Consider the following 24,649-nt stretch of genomic DNA (forward strand, 5'->3'; position numbering starts at 1 on the left):
GGGGCTGGGGCGGCCGGTTTGCTCGGCGTCTCCCAGCCTGGCCCGCATCTCAGCCACCGCGGGGTAACGGCGGCTGCGGGCCGAGGGCGGGGACATCGGGAGCCGCAAGGCCACCAGCTCCGGTTTAAGACCAGGAAGCGGTCGGGGGCTCTGGGGCGGTCATGGCTGTCGGGGGCCCCGACGCCGGGCCTGGAAACCAGGTGGAACGCGGTGCCGCACCGCAGACTGGACCGGAACCACTCAGCGCCCCGTGCACACGGCGCGCCCCGCTGGCAGCCGGGAGAGGTCCCCGCGGACCCCGGGCTTTAAGCGGAGGGTGAGTGGGGCTGCGGGGTGGCCGAGGGTCACACGCGCCTCTGGGCTTCTGCTCGGGTCAGGACCTCCGGCAGCGGGGTCCGCGGGACACTCCGCCTCCTCCCCGCCCCCACAGAAGTCCGTCCGTTTCTTAGAAACTGCGGGGCCCGAGTCGGAGACGGTCCGAAGCCACGGCCCTGGCGCCGGCCCGACCCGGCCCAGCTCGGGGTGGGGACGCCTGGCCGCGGGGGCGCGGGGGCTCCACGGCCGTCAGGCGAGGGAAGACGCATGGGCCCCACGGGGCACGCGGACCCCGACGGCCCGGAGGGCGGAGACCTGTGCGCCCCGCGCGGGCGGGGGACCCCGAGGGTCAGGCGTGCGGGTGCGCCCCGCGGCTCCCGAGACTCCGGGGCTGGCCCTTCGGCGCCGCCGGCACCCCTAGCGCGGTCACCCCGCCTGCCGTCCGGAGCTGCTGACGGCGTCTGGGCGCCTGGTCCCCCTGAGCCCAGCCCGGCAGGACGGGCCCTCGGGGCGCGTCCCCCACCGCGTCCGGCCGCGGGAACCTGCCCCCTCCGCCGCAATCCAGGGTCGCTCGGAGGAGGTCCGACGCCACGCGCCTGCGCAGACCCCTGCGCCTGCGCGGTCCCAGCGCCTACGCAGAGCTCCGCGCCTGCGCAGTCCCTGCTCCTACGCAGAGCCCGGCGCCTGCGTGGAGGGGATGCCAGGACAGATCTCGGCGCTTGCGCAGAGCCTGCGGGTGCGGGCCCGCCAACGGGGGCGGGCCCAGAGTCGGCAGTCCATCGTTCGATCCCCTTCATTGGCTGAGAACTGGAGCGAGGGCGGGGCCCCGAGCTGACTGGGCGGCGTGCGAAACGGAGGGTCCCTGCGAGCCAATCGCAGGGCGGGCGAGGTGCGAGCCGGGCCCCGCCGCGGCTGGAGGCTGAATTGCGGTTTCTTGGCCATGGCCCCTGAGAAGCCGGTGGTGGCGGTGACCTGCACCGCGCCGGTCAACATCGCGGTCATCAAGTACTGTGAGTGCGCGGCCCGGGGCGCCGGACACGACCCACGCGGGACGTCCACCCCCTGGGGGGCGGGACGGGGGAGGGTGACTGTCCCCGCGGGGGCGGGATGGGGTGGGGGACAGTGTCCACGCTGGGGCGAGGCGGGGGGAGGGTGACTGTCCCCGCGGGGGCGGGATGGGATGGGGGACAGTGTCCACGCTGGGGCGAGACGGGGGAGAGTGTCCACGCAGACGGCGAGTCTCGCGGGGGCGGGATGAGGTGGGTGACAGTCCGCACTGGGGCAAGACAGGGTCGGGTGACTGTCCCCGCGGGGGCGGGATGAGGGCGGGTGGCATTGTCCACGCAGATGGCGAGTCCCGCTGGGGCGGAGTGAGGGCGGGTGACAGTGTCCACGGGGATGCCCAGCCCCACAGGGCAAGACGGGAGGGGGGTGGTGTGTGACAGTGTCCACGCGGGATGGGAGGGGGGAGACAATGTCCACACGGAGGGCCACCCCGGGGCTGGGGACCCACGGTCTCCCGCAGCCGGCCCCCTGGGGCCCCCTCTCCTCTGCAGAATGCTGTGAGCGCAGTCACTGCGTGTGCAGCTTTGAGGAGTGGCCCTTGTCACTTGCCGGGTTCCGGAGACTCCCACGGGAGGCTGCTCAGGTCATTACTGGTCCTTCTAGTGCTGAGTCCTGTTCCCTGGTGGGGCCGTCCCACACGGTCCTCGGCGGCGGCTGGACTGTTTCCAGGTTGAGCTTTATTGTGGATAAAGCTGTCGCTGCACCACTGGGAACCCAAGTTGTCCCTCTTCGGGGGCGAATGCTGGGTCATAAGGTGGTTGTATTTCAGTTTTTTATTTAAAAAATTTTTTTAAAGATTTTACTTATTTGAGAGAGAGAGTGCATGGACAGTGGGGGAAGGGGCAAGCGAAAGAGGGAGAAGCAGTCTCCCCACTAAGCAGGAGCCTCACTCGGGACTCCATCCTGGAGTCCCAGGATCGTGACCTGAGCTGAAGGCAGACGCTCCGCCGTGTGAGCCCCACAGGGGTCCCTGCTTCCCCTCTCTGCCTCTCATTCCCCCACAAGGTTCTCTGATTTTATCAGGCAAATAAATAAAATCTTTTAAAAAAACCCAGAAACGCCGCGGCCCACTTTGCGTTTCCACAGCAACGTCTGTGTGATCCTGGTCTTCAGCCATTGCTGGTGTCCTCACTGGTTTTTATTGGAGCTTTTCTGACCGGTGGGGTGACATCTGGTTGTGGGTTTCCGCCCAGGGATCCCGAACCCCTGGCCTGGTGCTCACCTGCGACCCGCGTGTCCTCTCTGGGCGGTGTCTGCTCGCGTCCCCTGGCCACGTCCTGCTCGGACCGTGTGCTTCCTCCCCGTGGAGATGTGAGAGTCCACAGTCTAGCCGAGGCACTAACCCTCTGCTGGACGCGTGCCAGCACCTCCTCCCGCCCCGTAGCTTGTCCGATCATCCTCCTAACAGGGGTTTGAGAGTTTTGAGAGTTTTGCCCAAGTCCAGCGTATCAGGCTTTCCGTGAATAGATCGCGCTTTTGGTGTCAAGTGAGACTCCTCTGCCTGGTCCGACACCGAATGATTTTCTCCCGTATGTTTTTCTAAAGGTTTTGTAGCTTCACGTTTTAAATCAAAGTCTCCACCTTGACTTGTTTCTCTGCGGGAGGTGTGAGAGTCGGGTCGCCGTCTGTGTCTGGCCATGGATGTCCAGGTGTTGAGCAGCATGTGCTGAGAAGCCCCCTCCCCTTGCAGCGCTTCTGCGCTTTCTCAGAGACGAGCTGGGCGCGTTTGTGCGGGTCCCTGTCTGGGCTGTCATGGGTCACCTGCGAGGCGTGGTCCTTACCACCGCCCGTGACTGTCCCCTCCAGACACCACACATGCTGTGTGTGCTTCCCAGAGAGCTCCGCGACTTCCCACGTGGGGACGGTTCCCTCGTCTGGTGCGCGGGGAGTGGAGGCGGCCCCACATGTCTCCAGGGCCTAAGCGCAGAGAGCTTGCAGGAGTCTCAGTCACCAGGGCACACCTGCGTGGGGGGCGAGAGTGCTCAGTGGCCACTCCAAGGCAGTTAGTTGAATGGATGAAACAAGATAAAACGTGCGATGAGCTAGGGGCATGGACTGGCCTCCAGCTCTGCTCTGGGAGCGGGAGCCCAGCGAAGTGGGGGAGCCATCCAGGAAGACTTCCCGAAGGTGAGGGCCCAGCAGGAAGAGGACGTGTCCGATGCCCGGCAGATGGGGGAGCACTGGTGGGGAGGACTGAGGGCAGCAGGGTGCTGTTTGCAGGGCTGGGAAATGGACTGGCCTGGCCTTCGGTTGTCTGTTCCAGGGGGAAAGCGAGATGAGGACCTGGTCCTGCCCATCAACTCCTCTCTGAGTGTCACTTTGCACCAGGACCAGGTCAGTACGGGTCAGCACCGAACACCAGAGCAGATAATCACCAACCTTCTGCTGCGCTCGTGTGGGACGATTGGCCGCTCAACTCTCCACCCGCCCCTGCTGGGATGGCTCCTCCCGGGCACTCCCGTCCTCCGTGGTCCCTTCCTCCTGGAGCCACGCCCAGTGGCTCTGCTGTGGCCCAGGAAGGTGTGGGCTGCACCCTGGAGCCGGAGCCAGGCTGGGCTCCGCGCCTGCTGCACGGCTTGAGGCCTTCCTCTCCGCCTGGCCTGGCTGCCTCAGCCTCAACAGCCCCGTTCTCCAGGTCAACAGCCCTGTTCTCCAGGTGACGGGGAAGGGCCACGTAGGAAGGCCCTCCCCAGCGGCCGGGGGCGCTTAGGCGGCCCCCGCCCTGAGGTGGCCTGTGTGTTCTTTCCCAGCTGAAAACCACCACCACAGCTGCCATTAGCAAGGACTTCACCGAGGACCGGATCTGGCTGAACGGCCAGGAGGAGGACGTGGAGCAGCCCCGCCTCCAGGCCTGTCTGAGGGAGAGTGAGTGCGCTTGCGGGAGGGATGCGTGCGGCCCTGGGGCCGGCCGGGTGGATCCTCACTCCCCAGTCCCTTCTTCACTCCGGCTCGGGTCTCAGTGCACTGAAGGTGCTGCTGCCTCTTAGCTCCCCCGCCTTCCCAGCACAGCCCAGCCCCTCAGGGAAAGGGGGACGCCTGTCAGCACAGCCGGAGCCGGTCTGGCGTGGAGGCTGGGGTCTGGGGCTTTGCCCTGAGCGGGAGGCCTGCACCAAGTCCGGGGCAGAGGCCCGGCTTCAGCTGTGCCGTTGCCCCTTCCTGGCCTGTGGTGGGGGAGATGTCGGGAACAGGTCGGGGCCACGCTGCCTGTGACCGTCTCCCCCGTCCCTTTAGTCCGCCGCCTGGCCCGGAAGCGGAGGAGCGCCGGTGACGAGGACCCAGCGGCCCTTGGCCTCAGCTACAAGGTTCATGTTGCATCCGTGAACAACTTCCCCACGGCCGCGGGCCTGGCCTCCTCAGCGGCGGGTTACGCCTGCCTAGGTGGGTGCTCACAGGAGCCCAGGGCCCCTGAGGGGTGTGCTGTGGCAAGCGGCACCTCTTGCTCTTGGCCTCCAGGGATCCGGGTGCCCAACTCTTCCTGGGGCTGTGTGTGTAGAATCCTCTGGGTTATTTGTGTCAGAAACCCGTCTCCAACTCACTTAAGCCTAAGATAGGAGCAGTTTCTTGGCTTAGCTGGCTTCAGGTGCAGCTGGCTCCAGGTGCTCTGACAGACTCCTTGGCAACTTGTCTCCCTCCCTCCAGTCCCCTGCGTGGCTTCCCTGTATGCTGGCTTCCTCTCCATTAGGCCCTCCCCACCTGGGGCAAGCTGGGCACCACATGGCAGGTGGCAGGCTCACCGTGTGTGGCCTGGCCGAAACCCAGATCAGCCGGCTCACATGCCACTGCCTGAGACGCCCACGGTGACTGACAAGGCCAGGAGGACACCCCGTGCTGGGGGCAGAGAGCTCACCTCACGGGCCCCCGGCTCAGTGTCTTGGCGTCAGCCGCTCGGCCAGACCAGCCCTGCTTCCTGGGGGCCCGCACTGCTAGCTGCCAGCCTCATGCCCACTTTTCGGGCCTCTCTGCGTTGGTCTCTGCGCCACATGCTTTTCAAAGTCTTTGTCCCCACCACACCCATTTGAGCCTCCTGTACCCTTCCCTCTGTGCCTTCAGCCTATACCCTGGCCCAGGTCTATGGGGTTGAGAGTGACCTCTCGGAAGTGGCACGCCGGGGCTCGGGCAGCGCCTGCCGGAGCCTGTACGGTGGCTTCGTGGAGTGGCAGATGGGGGAGCGGGCCGATGGGAAGGACAGCATCGCCCGGCAGGTGGCCCCGGAGTCACACTGGCCGGAACTCCGAGTTCTCATACTTGTGGTGAGTGAGGCTTGGGGGGGGGCAGCTCCTCCGGGCCTGTGGGCGCGCCCGGTGACGGAAGCACCCGCCCCGGCTCTGACTCCCCATGGCAAAGGGGCTGCTGTTCCCAGGTGGGGGCGACGGATGGGATGCGGCGGTGTTTTGGGCTGCGGCTGCAGTGTGGGGTCCATGCCCGTTCTCTGGGGCAGGTGAGCGCGGAGAAGAAGCTGACGGGCAGCACCGCGGGCATGCGGACCAGCGTGGAGACCAGCCCCCTGCTCAGGGTAAGGCTGGCGCCGGGATGGCCCAGGGCACGTCCCATACCTCCCGGCACACGGCGGGCTCCACCCGCGTCCCTCAAAGCCCCGCTGGTCTGCCCGGCTCAGCCCCGCAGTGTTGCTGCCGGCCGCCCTGCCGAGCCGGGACTGCGACCTGGGGGGCGGCCGGCGCCTCACGGGACCGTGCCTTGCAGTTCCGGGCTGAGTCGGTGGTGCCCGCGCGCATGGCAGAGATGGCCCGCTGCGTGCGGGAGCGGGACTTCCCGGGCTTCGCCCAGCTCACCATGAAGGACAGCAACCAGTTCCACGCCACCTGCCTGGACACCTTCCCGCCCATCTCTTACCTCAGCGACACGTCCCGGCGCGTCGTGCACCTGGTGCACCGCTTCAACGCCCACCACGGGCAGACCAAGGCAAGGCCGGGCCGCTCCTGCCGGCTCCCCAGACCCGCGGCGCGCTCCCTGTGCCGGCCCTCAGGCCCAGAGCTGCTGCACAGCCGGCTGCAGTCCGGCGCAGGCCGGCCGAGACGGGCTTCGCGGCCCCTCTGGACCCGGCCGTTGGCGGGCGCTTAGTCTCTTGGCCAGCGTATGGGTGCACGGCCCCCATTTGGCACTTGAAGGTGCGGGTCCTGAGCCTGTGGGAAGGGGGCGGCGGCTTCCCTGCAGTCAGCGCGGGGTCTCCGGGGCCAAGGAGAGGTGGGAGCTGGGCCAGCCGCCCTGCAGACACTCATGCGGGCCCCGGGGCTTCCAGGTGGCATACACGTTTGACGCGGGCCCCAACGCCGTGGTCTTTGCCCTGCACGACACCGTGCCTGAGTTTGTGGCTGCCGTGAGGCACTGCTTCCCCCCCGAGTCAAATGGAGACAAGTGAGTTGGGGGTCCCCCACATTTGGGAGGCGTGAGGGGAGGAGTGGAGTCTCCTGCTGAGATCTGGGGCGCTGGCCCCCGAGGCCCTGGTGCTAAGTGGGGGGTCCCGTGGGAATCTTAGTCTCTGCAAGGGACCCCAAGTGCTGTGTCACCAAGGGCGCCTCCCTGTAACCATCACGCATCACAGCCTGTGGCCACGCGTGCAGGTGTAAGCAGCATCATAGTTTCTGGGGCTGGAGCCCGGGTCCCTTCTAGTCATCTCGGTGCAGGGACACCTCGCTGCTAGGGGTGCGGGGAACGTGTGGGGTCGGCGTGTGTGTCGCCGTCATTGGGGGGACACTGACTTGTAGTGTGTGGGGCTGGAGGGCTGGCTTCCTCACTGGGTGGACAGACCCCATGACCAGGGACAGCCCCTGAGGCAGCAGGCATCCTTGCGGGAGCCAGAACTCATCGCTCCTGGCACCCTGCGGCAGCTTGTGGGTTTGCGCATCCTGGGGAAGCAGGGGCTCCCACTCGGACTGAGGTGCTGCTGCTTCGTTTCTCAAAGACTCGGTGTATTTGAGAGAGAGGCAGCTTGAGTGGGGAGAAGAGCAGAGGGAGAGGGAGAAGCAGGTGCCCTGCTACGCGCGGCCCGACACGGGCTCAGATACAGGACCCTGGGATCGTGACCTGAACCAAAACTGAGATTTGGTTGCTGGGCACCCTGAGCCATGCAGGCCCCACGAGGTGCTCCTTTCTGACCTTTGTCCCACCCCGGCCAAGTAGGAGCCGCGGGTGAGGAGTGGAAGGAGGAAACCAGAGCCCCCACTCCTGGTGACCCCAGCAGGTGCGCACTCACTCATGCTGGGCATCATGCGCGAGGTCAGACACACACCACGGAGCCGTCACCCCTTCCACGGCCCGGGAGGGCGCGCCCCGCAGCTGTCCCCATGCTGCTGTGCGAGCGGCACTGCCACCTGGTTCCGGAGCTTCTGCATTTCCCCGGAAGGGACCCCCACCCCCATGCCAGCTGCCAGTCTGCTTCCTGTCTCGCATCTGCGGCCTCCGTCCGTGGCCTCAGACCTGCCGCCCGTCTTTCCCCAGGTTTCTCAAGGGGCTGCCTGTGCCGCCCGTCCCACTCTCAGACGAGCTGAAAGCGGCGCTGGACGTGGACCCCACCCCCGGCGGCGTCAAGTACATCATTGCCACCCAGGTGAGGCCCAGGGCCTGGCTGACCGAGGGGGCGCGTCCAGCCCCGCGGGCTCAGCTCCTGCCTGCCACCAGGTGAACGGACGCCGTTCAGCTGCCGTCTGTCGTGGCTGGAATGCCGGGACACGGTGACGTGGCCTTTGGGTTTTCAGAGTTTGTACTGTCTGGCTTGACCCTTCACTCAGCCACCCTCCGAGTGGGTGTGTAAGGACCCCCAGCGTTGCAGGGCAGTGTTCCCTGTGCTGCGGGGGGACTTGGGGAGACACAGGCTCTGGGGGTCCTCGGGGCCTTCCCGGCTCACCCCACAGGAGCGGGTCACAATCCCAGTTGGAAGGCCTGAGCCCGCCTTTCACCGAGACTGGTCTGATCCTGATTCCTGTGACCTGAGCCCCCAGGCCCACAGTCTCTACCTTGCACCTGGGACGTGCTGTCCGCCCCACATCTGGGTGATGGAGGCCAAGAGACGGGGGCCCCTGTGGGGCAGGACGCTGCCGCGTGGGTTGTTACCTTCTGACCTGTACTTCCCTGCCTCCCCATCGGACAGGTGGGACCCGGGCCTCAAATCCTGGAGGACCCTCACGCTCACCTCCTGGGCCCGGACGGCCTGCCGAAGCCGGCTGCCTGACTGCCTTCCCTCAGGGGAGCTCTAGCCGTCTCTGGAAGAAGACTGCTTCACTGGGATGGGGGTGCTGGGGGTGGCGGCCGGGGGGTCTGTGCTTGTTGGGGCTCCAGGCCGGACCCCGCGCTGCGGCCGAGTTGGGTCAGTGGAGTGACCAAGCCGTTGGGGAACGCTCCCCCCCCCCCCGCCCCCGCCAAGTGCCTCCCCCAGTGCTTCGCTGAGAAGAAAGCGGGTCCCAGCACCGGGATCCGATTCTGGGCGCGGAGCCGGATGGTGTGCAGCAGCTGGGCATCCCTTCAAGGGGCTGCTCCCACTGCCCCAAACGGCAGCTCTGCTGGACGTGACGGGGAGTCGGCACCCCTCTTCTGAGCCGGACGACAGGTCACCGCTACAGACCTCAGGGACCCCCCACAGAAGCTTCAAGCCTCAGCTAGCCCCCCACAGCTCCTCGGCCGGACTCATGCCATGCGGAACAAATGGAATGTTTCTTTGTAGAAAGACCCCTGGCATGTCTCTAGCGGGAGATGGGCGAGCGGCCCCAAGGTGGGTGCGTTGCACGGGAGCCTGTGGGCTGCCGGGAATAAAGCCATTGGTGCTGCCTGGGACAGACGTGTTTTATCGCGGTTCCGACCCTGGCACTCTGGGGCCCCTGTGTTGCGAGGCCGGGAGGGCGTGGATGGAGTGCGCGGGAAAGCCGCCTTTCGCTTGCCTGTCGGCTGCTGGCCACACGGTGGGCATTCAGCACGTGGCCATGAGCCACGTCTGGTGGCTGACGCACTCTCTGAGGCTCTGATGGGCGTGAAATGTGGTTTGGGTCTGGCTGTGAGTCCCTGTCCACGCAAGGAGGTGGGAAGTGGGTCTGCTGGTGGGAGTGCTGGTTAAGGACTTGATTCCCCGCAACCCGGAAGTTTCTGGGTTCTGAAACCATACGAGTGCCTCCCCTCCCTGCTTCTGAAACATCAGTGCAGGGCAGGGTAGGCTTCTGGGAGGAGGTGGACCCCGGGCCAAACCTCCATCCCTCCCACACCAGGGTCAGGTCTGGGTCTGTGGGGGCGGCCAGCACACCTTGCTGGGCTGTGATCCTGACGGGGAGGGCGAAGGGAGACAGCAAAGACCATCCCTGCCCTCCGGGTTTCCCCAGAAGCTTGGCAGGTCCTGCCCCCAGACTTAGTCCCGGAGCAGAGGGTTGCTTGTGGTTAGACCTGAGGAAGTGGGGGCTGGGCCTGCCACTGTGCCCCCTGGTGAGGACTGGCGCCTTGCTCCTTTGTGGGGCATCCGTGGTGTGGCTGCGGTGAAGGTTCTAGGCCTTGAAAACCTTCTAGGAACCAGCCTGCCCACACCTCTTTTGGAGAAATCCCTGTTGCTGCCTGTGGGATCCTCCGACTGGAAGGTCGGAGAAGCTGGAGCTTTCTGCCCTCTTAGGCAGGTGCCTCCACCCCACAGCGTGCTCCCCCTGTGGCCCAGCCCGCCAGGGATCGCCTTGGTCCGAAGAGGCCCGGGGACGCTTGGGAAGTGGAGCTGATGGTGCCTAAGGGGGCAGTGGTGGCCTCCCCTGCGGCGCCTGGAAGGAGCTGGGGGAGGAAGTAGGCCGAGGCCTGGGCCTGGACGGAGCGGGACCGGCGGGGGCTGCGGGGACCCCCGCCTGGGAGGGAGGCCCCGCGCCGGCAGGGCCCCCCACGCTCGGTCCCTGCTCTCCCCGAGAGCGGGTCGGGGCCGGCCCCAGCGGGGTCCCCCAGCTGCCCGGCGGGGCGGGGCCTGCTGCCGGGGGCGGGGCAGGCCGCGGGGGCGGGGCGGGGCGGGGCGGGGCGGGGCCGGCCTTCGGGCTGGGCCGGCGGCGGCAGCGCGGCCCGCAGTGTCGCAGGGATCCCGCCGAGTCGCGGTCGTCTCCGCCACCATGGGGCAGATCGAGTGGGCCATGTGGGCCAACGAACAGGCGCTGGCGTCCGGCCTGAGTGAGTGCGCGCCGAGCCCTCGGGCTGCGGGTCGGGCTGGGCCAGAGCGGGCGCGAGACCCCGGGCTGCGGGCCGGGAGTGGGGACTGAAGGCAGGGCTGGGGGCCTGCGGCCGGCGGGGCAGTCAGGGACCTTGGCCTGCGGAGGAGGTTTGGAGACCAAAAAGCCCTGGCCCCTGACCACCCTCCAGCTAGCTGTCCCCTCTACTCCCCCACCCCAGCCGGGACCTCTACACGGGGAGAGGAAGTTGCAACCAGGGGAAGAGGCGTTTCATCCCTGGTGGTTTCCGGGGAGTCACTGCCCCCTGGGGTTGGGCAAACACAGCAAGTGGACAGCCCATACCCCTGCTGCCCAGGGCTGGGGGGCTTTGGCCTAGCAGTGGAGAGGGGCTCCCTCTCCTCCTGGGTCCTGGGGGGCAGGTGCTCAGCACGTGGGGCCCCACCCCCAGTTGGACACAATGGCTTCTAGGATTTCATAAGGGAGCTGGAAACCCCCCGAGAGTGACCCTGTTCAGCTCAACTCCCAGAGAGACTGCTTCTGGGGTGGGGGCAGGGCCCCCAGGCACCATGCCCTGTGTGCACAAGAGCTCTGGTAAGGGAGCAGTGGGGTGTGCACCCCAGCTCTGTACTCACAAGCAGGAACCTCTCTAGACTGGGTGAGGCAAAGCTGAGTCAAGAGGGGCCCCAGAAGCTCTGCCTGCCTCCCTCCAGGGACCTGCCAGTCCCAGGAAAGGCCTGTGCGCCCAATGTGGAACATGCAGGCAAGGGGCGTCTTAGCCGCACACCATTCCCCCGCACTGCACCCCACCCCGGCCTCCTGCACCTGCGGAGGGAGGAACAGAGGCAGAGGACGTCTCCCCGCCCCACACTGTCAGATCACATTTTAGAGCGCGGGGCCTAGGGTGTGCTGTACGTGCAGGCAGATCCTACGTGCTGCGGGCCTCTCCAGTGGCCGAGAACTCAGTGGGTCGGTCACATGGTGCTGTCACGGTCCCCAGGCTGTCCACTGCAGGCCAGCCTCTGGTTCTTTGGAGGCCCACTGTGAGCAGGCCGGCGTCCTGGCCTTGGCTACCGCCTGCGAGGCCGTGGGGCCCACACTTCTCTCATGTCCGTGGCACAGATGGCAAAGTCAGGGGTGAGCTCAGCCTTCTCCATCGTCAAATAAGAGTGCTTGTCAGAAGGTCCCACGGGGCCTGCTCTGGTTCCTCCTTTGCTGACTTCTCTTCTGGGTGTGAACTATAGCCTCTGGCGACGGCTCAGGCCTGGTGAGACCCTGACCACACACAGTCACAGCCCACAGATTTTTCTATTGTGGGAAGCCCCATCTGACCGGATGGTGGCACCTGCTGCTAAGAGCCTTCCTGGGGTTTTCTAGTACACACACCAAAAGCCAGACTCTGGCTGCTCCAATCCCTGAGTGTCCAGACCCTTGCCCTCTCCGGGACTCGTGCACAGCCTTCTGTTCTGTTCCTGGATCCTCTGAGCTGAGCCCAGGGCCTTTGCTGAGCTGAAGTGTCTGCGGCTTCTGCATTCGGCTCTCAGCTCACGGTGCCACCCGCTTGGAGCAGACTTGCCGGGGTGCCAGGCGGAAAGGAGCCCCAGACAGTCCATCCCCTTCTCCCTCTTCTAGTTTCGATTTTCTTTCTGTTCCCCTGACAAGACCATGAGACCCGCAAGAGCTGAGGCCTCGTCTCTCCTTGCCGCTGCTCCGTGCTGCACGGAGCACGGCTCTCCTGGCGTTTGGGGGTGGCGCGGCAGTCCTTCCTCCTCCCTGGTCAGTGGTGTCTTTGCCCTCCTCTTGCCAAGGGCAGGCAGCCCCGCCGCCGCTCGGGAGGGGGAAGTCACAGACCCAAACACAAGTGAGCTGGCTGAATGCGGAACAGCCCACTTCCCTCTCCCAGCTCCCCCAGATGCTGACCGGCCAACAAAAAAAGTTAATATGTACTAGAGCTCAGCAGCACCACTGGTAGGGAATCTGCTGGCAGGAAGCAGAGTGAGGTTTCAAGGTGGTGTATCTGGGCTGAAGGAAGGAGTGCCGGGGGAATAGGGACTCTCAGGGGCTCAGGCTCTTACCTGGTGGGATTTGGGGGCCTCTGTGTGGAAACAGGTGAATCTGGGCTGCATGGCTAGACCTGGCTGGGGAGGGCCACATGCACAAGAAACAGAGTCGGGAATAGTCCCTTTCAAGGATGCTTGGGACCCGCAGCCAGGGTTAGCTTGTAGAAGCCTGGGACCATGCAAAGCCTTGCAAACTCAGGCCTGTGCTATGTGTGGGGAAGGGCTGAATGTTTTCTACCCTGGGCCAGACCAGGAGATTGCCGTGCACGGGGCCCAGGCCTGGAGAAACCCCGAAGCCCCCAGCAGAGGCAACGTGAAAGCTGTCTGCAAGCCCGTTTGCTCCCAGGGGCGCAGGAGAGCGCCACAGGAAGCCGGGCACTGCCAGCCGCCTGCTCCGCACCCCCACCCCCTGCCCTGCCTGTGGAGGAAGCGCGTGGCTGGGGGCGGGCCCGCTGCGGCAGAGCCAGGGAGCCGAGCCGCCTGGAAGACCTGAGGACGTGAGGGCGCCTTGATGCCCACCAGTATGTTCCAGTCCCTCGAGGGGAGAATAGAGCAGAGCGTACAATGAAACAGGACAAAAAGTGAACTAATACAGAACCTCAAGAAAGAAAATTCGTTAACGGTTCATGGGTGAGCTGGTGCTCACTGTAAAGATAAGAGGCTCGTGGAATGGACGATGGGACTCGGGGAGCCTCGCAGCATGCCGCGCACACCAGAGACGGGGTTACCGAGGAGACGCTGCGCCCTGTGCAGGGGTGCAGGGGTGGGGGTGCAGGGTGGGTAGCAGTGGAGGGAGGGAGCCCGCCGCGTGGGGGCAGTGGGGGTGCAGGGAAGACCCTCCCCGTGGGGAGCAGCAGGCGCAGAGGGGAGAGTCCGGGCCCCGTAGGGCGAGTGCTGGGGGGCGGTACGAACGGGTAACGGGTGAGCATTTTCCAGAAATGGAGAAATCTCAGATTGAAAGAAAGCAGTCCTTTACACAATAAAGAAAAACAAATCCCTTTTTGGACACAAGGTAACGAAATTATAGACCATTAAAGAAAAATCTTAAAATTTACCAGAGGGGAAGAGTGGCTTCAAGAGTCAGGCTGACGGCAGACTTCTCCAGGAGGGCCGCCAGAAGACAAGGGAATGAGATCTTGGGTGCAGAGGGGAGGGTGTGTTCAAGCCCCAGGCCGACTCACTGAGGGCAGCAGGCCTCCCCGGGGGGACCCCTGAGGGACACCGGTCAGCGGGGGGGCACGGGGTCCTGCAGCAGGGCTGGCGGCGAGGAGGGGGCCTCGGGGCATGAGCACCGATGGTGGATCATGGAGTAATCCTGCCCGCGCAGCTGGGGGGTGAGGCCGAGGGGAAGCTGACGTCCGTCCACGTGTGATCTGGGAAGAGAAACGTGAGATGTCAGGTTGGAGCGCGTTAGCCAGCGGTGGGAAGGTGACACTGGCGCCCGTCACACAGCGCGGCCGGACCCGCTCATCCGCAATCGTGCACGAGCTCCCGTGCTTGTAGCCGGAGAAAGCGCTGGAAGTTCCGGGGTTGCGCACGCAGGTGTGCGAGGACTTAGGTCTCTGCCTCTAAAATGGCTACAGTGGAACATTTCGTGTTGCAGATACGTGACCGCAAGAGAACAGGTTGTAACAAAATAGTTTCTGGGTAGGAAAGGTCCAACCGTATGTCACCTCCAGCGGGGGGAGGCAGCCCAACGCAGGCTGGGAAGAGCCGACAGACGCCAGGCCCAGGAAGGGGCTGGGGTATCAGCCCCTGACCGCCGCGGTCCAGGTGGGTTGGCGGGAGCGCCGTGCGCCCGGGAGAAGTCATCCGTCCACAGACACCCACAAATAACAATGTCATCTCGAAGCACGGAAAGCAAACACAAAATGGCCAGGCGTCGCAGAGCCCTGCAGCGCCAAGGCCTGGGTGAGGACCAGTCCTGCCAGCGCTCCCCGGGCTCTGAGCAGCTGCCGGGATGGGGACCGGTTCCGCCCACGCGCCGTGCTCTGTCGGCCCGGCCCTGGCCCCGTGCCCAGCTCATGGGCTACTCCCCACCCCAGCCCACCCACCGTGTCCCCTGCAGGGGCCAGGTGTGTTGTCCCACCGCAGAGCATCTGTGGGCGATGGCTGGCCTCGCCAAGGGAGGGGGAGTGTGCGGGGAGAGCTGGGGAGGGGACTCCTGCTAACCTGCCTCTCCTCTCTCCGCAGTCCTCATCATGGGGGGCGTCGTGGCCACGGCCGGCCAGTTCACCAAGTGGTACTTCGGCGTGTACTCCATGTATCCTGCCGGTGTAGATCTGGGACGGGGTGCGGGGGACAGTGGTGCGGGGCTCCGGGTGCAGACGCGGCTGCCCCTGGGGCCACGCGCACGTCAGTTTCCCTGGGCCCCCGCAGACGTGGGGAAGGCAGGACAGGGCTCAGTCGCAGTTAGGGAATCCAAGGCTGGGAGCAGGGGAGTGACTGGCGTGAGGCCAGGAGGCCCGTGGCCTGGCGAGAGGTGTCAGCAGCCCCGAGACCAGCACTGAGGCCCCAGGAACTCTGGGGAGCCCCTCTGTGCCCCCTTCTATCAGCTGTCCAGCTGGGCCGGCCTGGGATCTGTCGGCGGTGGCTGAGCCCCTCTGGCCCAGTTGGGATGGGCCAGCGGGCACCCAAGTGGCCAGACCCGTCGGAAGCTGCCTGGCTGTTTGCCGCCAGCAGGCCGCTGCACCCCGTCTGTTCTCCGAGCTGTTCCTTCACGGCACGTTCAGTGGCGCAGGCGTGTTCGTCTGCCTGCTGGAGTACCCCCGGGGGAAGAGGAGGAAGGGGTCCACCATGGAGAGATGGTGAGCTGCCATCCCTGCGCTGGGGGGCATCCCCGGGGCTGGGCCACCCCACAAGGGAGGACACGCCTTCTGAGGCCGCAAATGCCCTCCTGGGCAAACAGGCCAGAGCCCGCCCTGCTGCTGCGGCCCCTCGGTCTCTGGGAGGGAGGAAGCCGGGGTGCTGGGGGGGCGGGGGGATGGCTGCTGAGCAGGATACAGTCTGTCTCTCGCCCTCCGCCTAGTGGACAGAAGTACATGACCAAAGTGCTGAAGGTGTTCGGGCCTCTCACCAGGAACTACTACATCCGGGCCTTCCTGCACCTGGGGTGAGCCTCCTCTCGCCTCCCCCTCCCCCGGGGACCAGTATGGCCCTGGAGTAAACCCCTCCCCACCGGCTCGAGTCAGCCCCGTCCCGGCCCAGATAGGCTTCCAGACCCGGAACCGGGGCTTCCCCAGACCGGCTCCGTGACCTCGCGCCGCGTAACGGCTCACGGCCACGCCAGGAGCTCACTGGGGAGTCGTCGGGGGCTGAGGAGGCTCACCTGGGCGGCTCCGCTCACTGCCCTGGGCGTGCGCCTGCTGGTTCCTGCCAGGGAGGCCCCAACGCCCTGGGGCCTTGACGGCCACGTGGGCGTCCTCCTGGCGTGGTGGGTGGGGACCCAGCCCCAGCACCCCAAGAATTGTTAAGGCTCAGATAAAAGCAGAGGATAGCTCCAAGGGCCCAAGTGTGGAAGCCCAACCTTTGGCAGGACTGGGCGTGTCCTCCAGCCGGGGTCCTGGGGGCCACATGCTATGGTCTGCCTGGTCCTGGGGGTCCTGGGGTGCAGACTCCTCCTGACCACCTGCCTCCCCCCCCACCCAAGGCTATCAGTACCTGCCGGCTTCCTGCTTGCCACCATCCTGGGGACGGCCTGCCTGGCCATTGCGAGCAGCATCTATCTGCTGGTGAGTGCTGTTGACTGTGGCTTGCCCCGCAGGCCCTCATCACCTCGGTTCCCAAAGCCAGCTCTGCAGCCTGAGTCCTCACTCGTGCCGTGGCGGGGTCAGTGGGTCCGTGTAGTGTGTCCAGTCACTGGACGTGTAGTGTGCGCTAGCTCCTTTTTCTGGGCCTTGGCCCTGCTTTGCAGACCAAGAAGTAGAAAGTCAGAAAGGTGATGTGGGTGGCCCAGGGTCACACGGCCAGCCACGGCCCAACCACACTTTTCTCACCTCACCCATCCCTGCTAACTTGGGGTGCTATTGGGAGCACTTCCTGGGGAGCCTGCTAATGGTACAGATGCCACGGGGCTGTTTTCCAAAGCTGCCCCATGGGGCCTGCCCAGGGCCGGGACACGTGCAAAGGCCCCGAGGTAGGGCTGCACGTCACCCGGTCATCCCGGAAGAGCCGGCGGGCTCGGGGGAGGACGGCGTTGGGGGAAGCTCTGCCGGGCGCAGGCTCTGGGCCAGATGTGTCTGAGCTTTCGCTTAGAACTGCCCATTTTTTGAGGGGGCTTTTGTGTTTTCCTGATTAACTTGCAGGAGTCCCATGTTCTGTTTTCAGTGTGAGTGTTCTGTGCATGAATTTCAGACCCTGAATACTTTCTCTGCCTCGCAGAGGGGTCTGTTAGCGTTGGTGTGACACCCTTCCCGGGCAGGACGGAAGTTGGCCCGTTGGCCCGCTGGCCTGTACCTTCCACAGACGCACTTCCCTGCCCGTCAGGCGCGTCTCTGCCCTCCTCGGATCCTGGAGTTTCCTTTTCAGGGTAGACATACTGGGATTCACCTCGGGAGGTGGGGCCGAGGTGCCCCTTCATTATTCTGCTTCCTGAGTGACATCATGTCACAGTTTTTCTCTCAAGGAGCGTGAGCACAAAGGAAAAGCCCACGTTCCCAAGCCCTCGGGGCCTGCTGAGGGCACTGCGTCCAGCAGGAGCCCATTCTCTACCCTCAGCCGCATGGCTTGTGCCCCCACGAAGCCTCCTGCCCTCCCTGGCTCCCCGCCGGCCCCTCCCACCCGTGGCTGGAGCATCAGCGTGAAGAGCGTCCTGGTTGCCCTCCCCACGGTGGGGTCCTGCCTGGAGAGTGAGGCAGCCGGAGTCTGGGGTCCCGGTTGTCACTCCCGAGTTAGTGGATTCAGACGTGGGTCCCTCCCGGTTCCCGGGGGCTGGTGTTGGGAGCGGAGGTGGCCTCCGGGAGGCCCTATCAACCCGGCTCCACTGTATCCTGCAGGCGGCTGTCCGTGGAGAGCAGTGGGTCCCCATCGAGCCCAAGCCCAAGGAGCGGCCACAAGTCGGAGGCACCATCAAGCAGCCGCCCAGCAACCCCCCGCCCCGGCCCCCAGCCGAGGCCCGAAAGAAGCCTGGAGAAGAGGAGGCTGCAGGAGTGGCAGGGGTTTCCGGTGGCCCCCAGGAAAACCCGGTCCCGGTGATCGACGAGGTCGTGTGACCCGCGTCTCCTTCTGTCCCCCAAGTAGCCTCCAAAATAAACCAAGGAGGGCAGGCTCCTGACTCCGTGTGCATCCCACTCCCAATCCAGGCTCCTGCTTCCGCATAAATCCCGGATGGGCTGCTTCTCGCCCCCTCTGCCTTCCCGCCTGCCTGTCCCACAGGGCCACTGCCAAACCGCCAGGCTCCCACGGCCCGGGACAGATGCCACCGGCAGCACTCCGGTCACTGCCGCCACAGGGATGCCCCTGGCCCGGGGCCTCTGGGCCTCCTGGACCTTTGGTTTGGAAGGTCCTCTCCCTTCCTGTCCCCAGCCATTGTTCCTTCACCAACAGATGGTGTCGCCGCTGGTTCTGTGGTGTCCGTGGCCCGTGGGCCCTGCTCTCAGAGCCAGCCATGTGGTGGAGACTCAGTCACGTGCGGAGCAAAGCGTCCTTCAGACCCCGGACAAAGGTCCCTCCTTCCCAGCGGGGCGCGCGTTCGCACACAGTAGGCCTTCCGGGGTGAAAACGCCCGGATGGGCAGGGCGGTGCTGGAAACGTCCCTCCGATGGGCTGGGGAAACCGAGTCTCCAAGGGGGGACGTCATCGCCTCGCCGGAACTGCACAGGCTCTGATCCCGGGTCCAGAGGCAGGGGTGCCTGGCCTAGGGGCTGTCCCTGGCTGGCCAGGTCACTGCAGGGGGTGGGGGCAGAAGCCCCCAGGGGGGCATCTGGGCAGCGAGATGGGCCTTCTGGGTCTCTGGTGGGGCTGCAGGAGAGACTCAGACACTTGGGGGGAAGGTGGGCTGCACAGGCGTTTCCCCCGAGCTGAGCTGACCCCCCCCGGCCATGAGGCAGGGGGCTGGGGGCCCTTGGTGGCGAGGGCCTGCCCGCATCGTGGCCAGACCGGGAGCAGAGCCCCTCCCCGGGAGCCACGGCCAGAGGTGTTGGCAGGTGAAACCCCACTAGGGCCCTCGGGGCGCACACGTTTCGCACACTGGCCACCCTCGGGGTTCACACACAGACATTTCTGGAAGGATGCAGGACCCAGGGCCAGCGGCTGCCCTAGTGGACCAGCTGGGTTTCGGCCCAGGCAGGGGTGAGGGTGAGGAGGGTGCCTTCAGCCACTGCCCCCTGCCTCGACGCTGTGCTCTGGGGGCGTTTGTCGATTAAAAACACTCTCACACTTTGAATAAATAATTGTTTTAGCAATACAAGGGACTTGTTCCTGGGGGGGCTGGGAAGGGGGAGCTTGGGGGCCGGGACCAGCCCGAGGCTGGTGAAGGTGTGAGGGTGCCCGGGGAACCACCGACAAGGAGGGGACATGAGAACACATTTTGTTTAAGAAGCTCTAGAAGAATAAAATGATCCCTTCTAGCCCAACCGTTTTTGCAGGAAGGGTAAACCGACTCTCAAGACGGGCCTGACCGGCGCAGGGTGACCCCGCAGGCCCAGGGTCGCGGCTCTTCAGTGCCCGTTCTCACCCCCAAGGCCCGGAGCCTCGGAACCTCCCCGGGGAACCCCAGGAGGCAAATAAATAACCAATAAATACCCATAAATAGTAGGGACCCTCTTTGCAGAGACCCAATTGTCCAGTCTGGGGGGGGCGACCCATGGCCCCCCCGATGCCACCAAGACAGCCGAGGCCTCCGGTCACTGTGCCGACCTGGGCAGGACGCAGGTGCAGCCCACGGGCACGCGGATGAACTCCGTGTGGAAGGAGAAGGCGCCGGGCGTGGGCGGCCCCGCGGCATCGCGCGAGCAGGGCCGGCGTCGGAGCACCAGCAGCGTCTGCTGCAGCGGCACGGAGTTGAGCGCGGCCGTCTCTCGGCCCGTCTTGGCGCTGATGCAGCCCCGGCACAGGCACTGGGCGAAGGCCAGCTTCTGCGGGTAGCGGCTCTCGTCCGTGTCCACGCTGCGAGGACAGATGGGGTGAGGCCCCTGTCCACCACCCCCAGCTGTGCCTGGCACTCAGGGTGCCCCTGGCCTGACGCGGGCTGGGGAAACCAGGCTGCAGGGCAGGTGGCATGGGGCCCCCTTCCCGCCCGCCCAGTTCCCCGACCCCCAGCCCTGGGCCCAGCCACCCCTGCAGGGGCTCCAGCGTTTACCAGAATTGTCCCAGGGGGCCCGGGAGATGGAGCTCCTGTGATGGGCCCTGCCCTCCTGCTCGGGGGTGGGGGATGGGGGGGTGACAGCTCCTCTAGCTTCGAAGACATGGAGGCTCGGAGGGGAGGGGCTGGCTCAACTCTACAGGGCAGGGACCCCGGTCCCCCTGGAAGTCCCGCGGCCCTCACCGGTATCTCCAGGGCGAGATGGAGCGCTGGTGAATGTCGGCTTCCAGTACCTCCTCAGGCCGCAGCACCGGGCACTGGGTCCCAGCTGGGGGCCTGTCATGCCGCCTTCTGCGGCCCTCCGCCTCCAGGCTGGCCACCAGGGCTACGGGCAGAGTCTGTTCCCACTTGGCAGCTCGAGCCAGCAGGTGTGGCGGGGCCTGGCCCAGGGGCAGCTCCTCGGCTGAATAGCAGCGTGGGGTCCCGTGGAGGTGGGCTCCCCCCAAGAGCTGGGGGCCACGGCGGGCTGGGCTGGCAGGCAGCCAGAGCAGAAGCAAGAGGCCGGGAAGGAGCTGGTGTACAGACATTGGGTGGTCAGGTCAGGGTGGTGCCCAGGGAAGGCAGCACCTCCCTGGCCTCCTAGCTTGCCCTAGATGGGGTGCGGCGCTCCCTCTACAGTTGGGGAAACTAAGACCCAGAGGGAAACTTAGCCCTCGGGCCAGGATCTCCAGAGCACTAGAGCTGCTGGGTCCTGGCTCTCTCTTTTCCCCGGATTTGGGGTTTTCCTGGACCCCATGCCAGCATCCTCTGCTTGGGGGCTGGCGGCACAGTGCAGGTGGGGGCATGAGAGCAGCGGCTCACCATGGCAGCCGTGGCGCTGGGCGGAGAGAGGCAGGTGCACTTGGCTGCGGGCCTGGAGGCTGCGGGCCTGGAGGCTGCGGACCTCGAGGCTGCCCGGCTCCAGGTGCCCTTTATACCTCCAGCCACACCTGGGGAAAATCCAGAGCCGCTTCCTCCTGGGGAAGTGCCCAGCCCCAGCCGGCCGGGCTTCCTCCTCCACTCCCGAGTCCCCGCCATGTCCTCCCCCACTGCGCTCCTCCCCTCCCCCACCCAGAGGGACCCTGCCTTGGGACTGGGCTGTATCTGCCTGGCGAGTGGCGCGCTGGGACAGCTTGGACTCATCTAGGGCTCGCCCCCCAGGCTGGGGACAAGCAGTTGGTCCCGTTTTTTTCTCAGAGATGGTCCAGGAGAGGCCCCGTGTCCGCCTCCAGGGGGTGCCGGTGGGAGAGTCAGGAATAGGCTCCGGGGGCTGGGGGCCAGACAGCGTTTCCAGTTCTGGGTTGGCTTCCTGCGGATTTGATCAACAAAACCTCATCCAAAGCCAGGGATGCGGGGGGGAGGACGCCTTGGAAGCTTCAAAGAAGCTGCATTTGAGGAGATTCCCCACCCCGCCCCCCTCCACCAAGGCTGCTGCAGTGGGGGGGGGGCTGCCTAACCACCATCCAGGCCCCTCCCTTGGTTATCCAGAAAGGGACAGCTGGAGGCAGCTTTGGCCGTCACTCCCTGGGTCCCAGAGCCACCCCAAAGCGTCCCCCAGTTTAGCACAGTCTGAGGGCAGGGGAGTGGCTAGGCTGGGCACCAGGCAAGCACTGTTCCCTAAGTCTCCGAGGACACAAAGACGCCCTAGGGGAGCCCGGACCTGCCCTCCTGGTCCTCACAGGCATCTGTACCTGCAAGGGGACAGCCCTGTGACCCTCGCCCTCCCGGGGAGCAGGACATGGTCAGGGGAGACCCTGCCCCTCGCTGGCCCAGAGGAAATGCTCCTTCCCAACAGATGGCTGGATAGATGCACTGAGTTCCCAGGGCTGTTCCTGCCTACAGTGTCCTGGTCCCTGGTCATCAGCGCTCTGCTCGCATACTTTCTGCACTGGGGAGGTCACTACCTCACCTGCATTAGTTCGTACAATAACGGAAATCAAATTGTGGGCAGGCTCCGTTCCTTCCCGGGTCTCTGAGGGAGGACCGCTCCCACCTCTTGGAGCTTCTGGGGCTGCTGGTAATTCTGAGAGTCCCTTGGCTTCTGGCCACATCACTGCAACCCCAGCCTCATCCTCACGTGGCTCTCCCCCGGGTCTGTGTCTCTCCTGCGCAAGGATGCTACCCTCATTCAGAAAGATCTGAAGAACCAAGACTCTTCATTCGTCCCAGGGATGGGGGCCAGGACATCAATGTCTCTTGGGGGGTACACAGTAGAACCCAGGACCCCCTCTCCAGGGTGGATGCTGGGGGCTTGCTTGGTGCACCCGCGTAGGCCAGCTTTCCAGGACGCCCCTCCTGAGGGGCTGACAGCTGACCACTGACTACTGACCGCTCCTGTCTCGGGAGAGTTCTAGTCCCCTCGTGTCCCCCCAGGAGGCAGTGTGAGCCCCTTGAGGGCAGAGGCGGTGGAGTGGTCCCACGGCCGCCCTGGCATAGAGCTGTGCGCAGCACCTCGGGCTTCCATAAATACACCGGGACGAGGGAAGAGGGGCGAGCCTGGTTCCCCTGGGAGTAACATGGGGTGACAGTGCCCCAGTTGCGGGGTCTGGAACGGGATGCCCACTGTGCCGTGGTCTCACCTTCCTTTGTGTGTGGGGGGTACTGCACACACGCACACAGGCGTCATTTATGAAATGAAAAGTAAGATGGTCACTTCTGCCGCCGCTGCCTGGCGGGTGCGCTCTCGTGGGGGCACCACAGGCTGCACGGGGCACACACGCCCCAGCCTTGCCCACCCCCCCACGCCAACCCCTCATGGGCGGGGGGACGTTTCCGTGTCTTCTGTGCCTTTCCAGAACAGCGCATGGGTGGGCACCGTGCTGGGGAGGAGCCTGGGACCAGGCTGTGCACCGGACCCGCTTCACGGTGCCACCACCAGGGGGGCTCCAAGTGGTCCTGACAGCCGGTCCACAAGGGGGTGGCAGCGGGGCAGCTGCCCTAGGGGACGAGTGCCAGAGCCCAGGGGTTGGGGGTCCTGGCCGGCAGCACCAAGGGCGGAAGGGTTCAGGGCGGGGGCCTGGGCGGCACCTCATTCCTGCGGGCGGCTGAGGCAAGCCTGGAAGTCCGGGGTTGGGCAAGACTGGAAAGGCGCCACCAGAGGAAGACTGGAGGACGTCCCGGAGGCGACGTCCCAGAAGGCCCCGCCCTCCAACCGTGCCCCTTGGACCACAGCCTCCTTCAGTCTCCTGCTGAGTGGAGCTGCCAGCCGCCCTGGGGGGGGGCGTTGACAACTGTCCCTGTTGAGAGCTGGGGGGCTGGGCGCATTGGGGAGGGCGGGGGAGGAGGCCCAGACGCCCTGGCAGCTGCTGCGAATGACCGGAGAGAAACCCACAGAAACTTCACTCTCAGCAAAGGGGCAGCCGGGTGCGCCGGCCACGTTCACTCTTGACCTTGGAGACTGTATCTCACATTTGAGTGACAAAATTAAGAAAAACCCCTTCTGTTATTTTTTATCCACTCAAGAAAGACGAGGAGAGAGGCTGTGGTGGGGGTTGGGGGGTATTAGCAGGAGCCAGGCGGTTAGGGAAGGAGTGTGGGGACAGGCCGCGCAGGCTGGGCCACGAGAATTAGGGTGAGGAGTTCATCGGGTCAGAGTTCCAGGAACAGGAAAGAGCACGTGCAGAAGCCCTGGGCTGGGAGGAATGGCTAGCAAGAGGTTGGCATGTGGCAGGGCTGCTCTAGCTGTGAAGACCGCACCTGGACGCGGGGTCACTCTGGCGGACGCGGAGGGACGGCCCTTAATTAGGCCCACTGTTGACCTGTTAGCCACAGCCGGATCTCAGCCATGCCCCCTGGAGCGCAAACCTGTCTGAGGATCCATTACAGAACAGGGCCTCCTTTTTCCAGATGCCTGGCCTGGAATGTTCTTTCCCTGAATGTTCTTGGTACCAGACTGGGCAGGGGGAGGGTTGGCGTAGGCTGTGGCCCTTACCCCTCCCAGGACAGGTACTACTGAGTCTGGCCCAGAGCAGCCCTGGGTCCAGACGGGTCATGCTCATGGACACTGGGCTGGGTTGAGGGAACCAGGGCCATGGCTCCAGCCTTGGTGTCAGAGGCTCAGGCCAGGTCAGCGGGGCAAGGAGAGCTATGCGCAGACAGGGACATGTGGTAGGCGCACCTGTGGGCTCCCAGCCGGCTTGTGGGGTGCAGCGGCCTGAGAGTACAGAGCACAGGGGTCAGGATGGCCCCCGACGTGCCCTGGCTTCTGGCTCTGTGTCCTCGAAGGCCTCCCACTCAGAGAATGGGGGTTCCCTTCGTACCCAGCTTTGACCCAAAGGCAGATCAGATAAGCCTTGAAAACCTGCTAAGACCCAAGAGCGAGGCCACTGGCGTAGGAGGGCCCAGACACCCTGCAAGACTTGGTGGCCACGCGGAATGCTGTCCACCCCCAGGCCCCCATGCTCCACCGGCCACCCAGCCTGGGCAGAGTGCCCAAGTACAGCTCAGCGGTCCCCAGTGCAGGAGAGAAGCCCCGGGGCTGCTGCCCGCTGACCCGGCCCAGGGCAGATGCCTCCCCAGAACCGGGGTTGGGGGGTGGCACGGGCCCCAGGGGGCGTTCTGTCCGCCAGCACTTATAGAACTTGTTTGAAAGCCGTCTGAGTGCGGAGGGGTGCTGACACCCCCAGACCGTGTGGGGGCCCCCCCAGGCCTTGCTGCCCCTTGGTGAGCTAACTCCTCCAAGACGGGGCTGCGGTGAGCACCAGGGCTCCTCCTCATTGGTCTTGGTGGGATGGGGCTTCTCCAGCGGGAGCAGGGGCTGCGGCGGGCAGGACAGTGCCACTCAAAGCTCCTCATGTTGGTGG

General features: G+C 65.3%; 3 protein-coding genes across 5 annotated transcripts; 2 read left to right on the forward strand and 1 right to left on the reverse strand.

Annotated features, from left to right (window-relative positions):
- The first annotated feature begins 1,168 nt into the window (after nucleotides 1-1,168).
- Nucleotides 1,169-9,165, forward strand: MVD (mevalonate diphosphate decarboxylase). The gene is made up of 10 exons (XM_059151596.1): nucleotides 1,169-1,325; nucleotides 3,644-3,714; nucleotides 4,131-4,245; nucleotides 4,612-4,758; nucleotides 5,431-5,630; nucleotides 5,819-5,893; nucleotides 6,082-6,300; nucleotides 6,638-6,753; nucleotides 7,837-7,945; nucleotides 8,486-9,165. The coding sequence occupies exons 1-10, from the start codon at nucleotides 1,256-1,258 to the stop codon at nucleotides 8,564-8,566; spliced, it is 1,203 nt and encodes a 400-aa protein (XP_059007579.1). The 5' UTR covers nucleotides 1,169-1,255; the 3' UTR covers nucleotides 8,567-9,165.
- A 1,188-nt stretch (nucleotides 9,166-10,353) lies between these two features.
- On the forward strand, nucleotides 10,354-17,833 carry LOC131818096 (cytochrome b-245 light chain). 2 transcript variants are annotated; one of them, XM_059152184.1, is made up of 6 exons: nucleotides 10,354-10,512; nucleotides 14,762-14,831; nucleotides 15,301-15,375; nucleotides 15,597-15,680; nucleotides 16,218-16,299; nucleotides 17,563-17,833. In XM_059152184.1, exons 1-6 carry the CDS (start codon nucleotides 10,455-10,457, stop codon nucleotides 17,776-17,778), a joined length of 585 nt encoding a protein of 194 aa, XP_059008167.1. In that variant the 5' UTR covers nucleotides 10,354-10,454; the 3' UTR covers nucleotides 17,779-17,833. The 2 variants fall into 2 exon arrangements, with proteins under 2 accessions (XP_059008167.1, XP_059008168.1); XM_059152185.1 differs by lacking the exon at nucleotides 15,597-15,680.
- Nucleotides 17,834-18,941: 1,108 nt separating this feature from the next.
- On the reverse strand, nucleotides 18,942-21,122 carry IL17C (interleukin 17C). 2 transcript variants are annotated; one of them, XM_059152182.1, is made up of 3 exons: nucleotides 20,934-21,122; nucleotides 20,052-20,380; nucleotides 18,942-19,672 (listed from the first exon to the last, which is right to left on the reverse strand). In XM_059152182.1, the coding sequence occupies exons 1-3, from the start codon at nucleotides 20,988-20,990 to the stop codon at nucleotides 19,411-19,413; spliced, it is 648 nt and encodes a 215-aa protein (XP_059008165.1). In that variant the 5' UTR covers nucleotides 20,991-21,122; the 3' UTR covers nucleotides 18,942-19,410. The 2 variants fall into 2 exon arrangements, with proteins under 2 accessions (XP_059008165.1, XP_059008164.1); XM_059152181.1 differs by lacking the exon at nucleotides 20,934-21,122 and adding an exon at nucleotides 20,670-20,917.
- Nucleotides 21,123-24,649: the final 3,527 nt, after the last annotated feature.

This window comes from Mustela lutreola, chromosome 16 (genome assembly GCF_030435805.1).
Source record: "Mustela lutreola isolate mMusLut2 chromosome 16, mMusLut2.pri, whole genome shotgun sequence".
NCBI classification, from domain to species: Eukaryota; Metazoa; Chordata; class Mammalia; order Carnivora; family Mustelidae; genus Mustela; species Mustela lutreola.